At 35.5% G+C, this 4,697-nt stretch overlaps 1 protein-coding gene across 1 annotated transcript in view; it reads right to left on the bottom strand.

Annotated features, from left to right (window-relative positions):
• The window catches only part of ARIH1 (ariadne RBR E3 ubiquitin protein ligase 1), a 148,283-nt gene that overhangs the window by 40,214 nt on the left and 103,372 nt on the right, over window positions 1–4,697 (bottom strand). Inside the window, 2 exon segments of the mRNA XM_011978612.1 lie at window positions 1,914–1,985; window positions 2,487–2,529. Of these exon segments, the coding sequence (XP_011834002.1) occupies window positions 1,914–1,985; window positions 2,487–2,529 (115 nt within the window).

Here is a 4,697-nt window from a genome sequence, read left to right as displayed (position 1 = left end):
TCTCTCAGGCTCAAGCAATCTGCCCACCTTGGCCTCCCAAAGTGTTAGGATTACAGGTGTGAGCCACTGACCTGGCCTCATATCATATTCTTGGTTGCTAGTAAGCCAAAATTACCTCTCTGTAGGCCTACGGTTTTTTTGTTCTTGCATTTGTGATTGAGGTTTGTAACTCCCCCAAGGAGGGAACGTCACCCACTATATTAGTATTTGCACAATTTGGCCTTCTTTGTGGAACTGACTATGCTGTCCCTCAACGATAGCAATTTAAAATAGGCCAATATAGCATTTTCTAAATTATATATTTCAAATCAAATGTTTGAAATCACCCACATAAGAAATTTTACATTTTTCCAAACAAGCAAATTTCAGGCATAAAATATTTCATTCTAAATTTCTTGGTTATAATTACCAAATAGTATTAAACTTCCAAAATGTTAGGATATCACTGACAATATGCAAATCTGTTTAGGGAGCTAATAATCTTTAAAGCTTCTAAAACCTCAAGAGAAAAACTCTTCGGTTTTCTCTCAAAAATATTGAGCAGCTAAATTTGCTTTACAAATTGCCATTCTTCCTTGGTAATCTATAATCTAAACTAAGCCAAACATATTCAAGCCTGTACTCCCTATTTTAAACATCTTTGGGGCTTACGAGTAGGAATTTCTCTAAATGTAGAAAAAAGGCGACCACTTAAACAATTTAGTGAAAATATAATTGCCTTATTCTAAATATAAGTTTTTCAGAGCATATTAAAGAATTCTGGGACTTTAAGGAACATTTCTTGTGGGAAAATCTTCAATTTTCAAAAAAAGAATGCTTGGTTAAGAATTGTTTTTAATAACAAAAGAAGTAACCACTTTCTGATATTACAGTATATTTACAGTAAGGTTTTCTTTGATTGATGTGAGTTATGCTTATCGTGATGAAGGAGGGAACAAAAAAATATTTCTACCATATATTCCTTAAAGAATTAGGCATTTGTTGTTTTATGTGGCAAGATTCACTGTTTCACTACTTTCTGGGAGATAGAAATGTATATTCATGTTTTATCTGTAAGTATGTAAGATGTATACTTAAACACACACAGATAACCTGTGTTGGCCTTCACTGTTTACGCACTTCTTACTCTCATTGTCCTGTGATGAGTGAGTGAACAGTTCAAAGATAACTTTATATACTATGGGTCAAACAACTCGGCATTCTTTAAAGCATCATCTTTACATGTACAAAATAATACTAAAAATGAATAGCCCATGAACCATCCTACCATTCATTACCCAAGTCACTCACTATGTGAACAGGATAGGACTGAATTATATAAAGGATGGATAAAACAACCTTGTATTGAAAGACTAGCTGGGTACACGGCTGGCATTCAAATGCTTGCTCATTATATTAGTGATTAAGGAGAAGGGTACTCAAGACTTAAACGCTTGTAAGACATTTGTCTGGGGTTAAGAAAGTGGCTTGTGATCATAAAGAGACTGAATTTTGAAACTAGTATCAAGAGCAATATACTTCAAAAAAAAATCAGGAACAAAAATGTAAATCAGCCTAACAGAACCAAGCTAGGCAGAGTAAACTCCAATACATGCGTATACTAAACGGCAGCCAAGCACAAATCCCACACTTGAAAAATTATCAGCTTTTTCCTCTATAGAACACTAATTTTTTTCCAGTAGAGAAACCTAAGGCAGAGAACTGTGGATACTGTAGTATAGTACTCAATACTCTAAAATAAACTCAAAGACAAAAAGGAAATAACAGGCAAGCCTTCTGGGAAAAAAAAAAGACTCAATGGAGAAAAAGATGAAACGAAGCCTGTAAGTAGGTCACCTTATTGCTTTTGCTAATGCCAAAACACTAACCCTTATCATTTTCATTACCAAGAATTACTGAAGGAAAACACTAACCTTTGTGTTGGCTGCAATCCAATTGGAGGTTTCACTGTCATCATCGCACTTTTTAATCCATTTCTTTAACCACTGTTTGAAAACAACAATTGTTAGAATACAACAAAAGACTTTAAAAAAGAGCAAATTACTTTAGCACTTAACTATAGTCAAGCTTAAATGTAAAAGCCAATGAATAAGATTATCACTAGGCTCACATCTTCTTAAGCCAGGGAAATCCCGTAACTATAATGTCCAGTATATATAAAATCAACCAAAGTAGGATTTTCTTTGGTAGAAGCTGAGTGGGGAACCTACAGCTTGAAAAGAAGCCCAACTACAAGGTGTGTATTCCCCTAATTACAAAGCCTGACAAAGACGTGCCTTAGCCATGGTTATCCTAGTAATAATCAGGAGCTGACTTTATACTAAGGAATTACCACTGAATACATGCAATAATCATCTGAAATTAAAAGGGTAAAAAAAAAAAACCTACCAATAGATAGATAAAATCATCAGCTATGATTTTCAGTCACTAAGTCTTAGAAGTGTGTCATTACATTATTTAAAAACGGAAAAGTCAGACAAACTCACCTTACATTTAACAGGATCATGCCAATTTTCTCCACAGTTAAAGCTGTTAAGTGATACAAAGAGTTAATAGAATTAAGGCCTACCTACAGTAAGTAAGTAAATAAGCCAATCATTTCATGCCTGATAGTTCCACAGTCACTAGTTTCTAGTGATTGGCAAATACAAGGAGAGAATCCCTGTCTGCTTCACGGTTAATTATCTAGAATTTAGTATTAGAACTAAAACATAGTGGGTACTCAATATGTGTGAAATGAAGAATGACTATAAGCATGAAGACACGCTTTGATGACAATTTCATAATAATTGTTGCTAAGGTGCCTCAGACTATATTGAGAAGTTTCAACCCATGTTTCATCAGTGTATTTTTAATCTTTTACTTAACACCCTAAATGAAGAATAAAAGGCTGACTTTGTAGGTTACTTATGTAATTTAGTACTAATACACAGTGAACAATATATGGGAAGCAAACAGGTCACATCTTTGCATTATTTAAACAAAAGAGCCTCAGCCCTGTAGAGGGAAATGGTACTCGGCAAGGTATAGAAAAAAAAAAGACTAACTACTTACTAAACACGTATTAATCGGTAATTCACTTTTGTTTTCTAACCTCATGACATACACATTTGTAAAAGAAAGATAATTAACAAACACAAATGCTTAAGAAAAAAATAATAAAACGACAGATTAGCTAATTAAGTAATTTACAAATGGCAAAAAATCCTTTGCTAAAGAGACAAACAAACTACTATTGATTTAAATCAGGTTAAGATAAATGGTTATTTCTGAAAAGAAAGATGGGGAATGGGAAGGAACATGGAACCAAGGAGCTTCAAATATACGTGTCATGTTTTATCTCTTAATGAACAAAAACAAAATACTAATTTCGCTTTAGCTGGATTGTAGCTACATAGGGTATTCACTGTTGTATTCTCTATACTTTGTTTGACACGTGTCATGCTAAAAATACATTGGAAAGTAGGTATTATCCACCTTTTCTCTAAAATAACAATGCATATTTAATCTTTATTCTAACAGTATGTCTTTTACACATATTCAATCTCTGTGAGCTTACCTGCTCTTTTTGGAAATATTTATTATTAATGATGTGTTAAGTGTAATTCTATAGATGTTTGGAGGAAAAAAAGAAAGGTATGGCATACCAATAAAATATCTACCTACCCCCCATCCCCCCAAAAATATCTGGTTGGCCATGGTGCTTCTTGCCAGTAATCCCAGCACTCAGGGAGGGCCAAGGCAGGTGGATCACTTGAGGCCAGGAGTTCAAGACCAGCCTGGCCAACATGGTGAAATGCTGTCTCTAAAATAAATAAATAAATAAACAAACAAACAAATAAGCAAGCCAGGCGTGGTGGCACACGCCTGTAATCCCAGCTACTCGGGAGGCACAAGAATCGCTTGAACCTGGGAAGCAAAGGTTACAGTGCAAGATCGAGCCACGTACTCCAGCCTGGGTGATGGAGTAAGACCCTCTCTCAAAACAAAACAAAACAAAAAATCTATTTGCTGGGTCTAGAGCGCCTTGGCTTGACGGGCTTCTTACTCCTCAAGACCCTCAAAGGAACAGAAAATCATCTTAAACTTCTAGCAGGATATAAATGTTAGTGTCCCACTAAAATGTGTATGTTAAAACTTAATAACCAATGTGACAGCATTAGGATGTGGAGCCTTTAGGAGGTGAATGGAATTGGCATCCTTTAAAAAAAAAAAAAAAGGGCCCAGAGAGCTGCCTTGTCCTTTCCACCATATGAGGACCCAGCAAGTAGGCATCATCTATGAACCAGAAAAGCGGGCCCTCACCAGACAACAAGTCTTTTGGCACCTTGATCTTGGACTTCTCACCCTTAAGAACTGTAAGAAATAAATTTATGTTGTTTAGAAGCCACCCAGTTTATGGTCTTTTGTTATAACAGCCTGAACATGAAGACAGAAAATGGTACCAAGAAGTGAGGGGGCTGTTGTAACAAAACCAAAAATGTGAAAACCGATTTGAAACTAGGTAATAAGTAGAGGCTGGAAGAGCTTGGAAGTGCAAGCTAGAAAAAGCCTAGATCACTGTGAATGAACTGAACTGTTAAGGGTAATTCTGGTGAGGATTCAGAAAGACAGAAGTGTGGGCAATGCCTCAATCATAGAGAAAACCTAAATAAATGGCCATGAACAGAATGTTGTTAGAAATAATGGACATTAAA

The sequence above is a fragment of the Mandrillus leucophaeus genome, unplaced genomic scaffold (assembly GCF_000951045.1).
Source record: "Mandrillus leucophaeus isolate KB7577 unplaced genomic scaffold, Mleu.le_1.0 Scaffold197, whole genome shotgun sequence".
Lineage (NCBI taxonomy): Eukaryota > Metazoa > Chordata > Mammalia > Primates > Cercopithecidae > Mandrillus > Mandrillus leucophaeus.
Note: the sequence above shows the minus strand (reverse complement) of the source record. Positions and strands in the feature narration are given on the sequence as shown.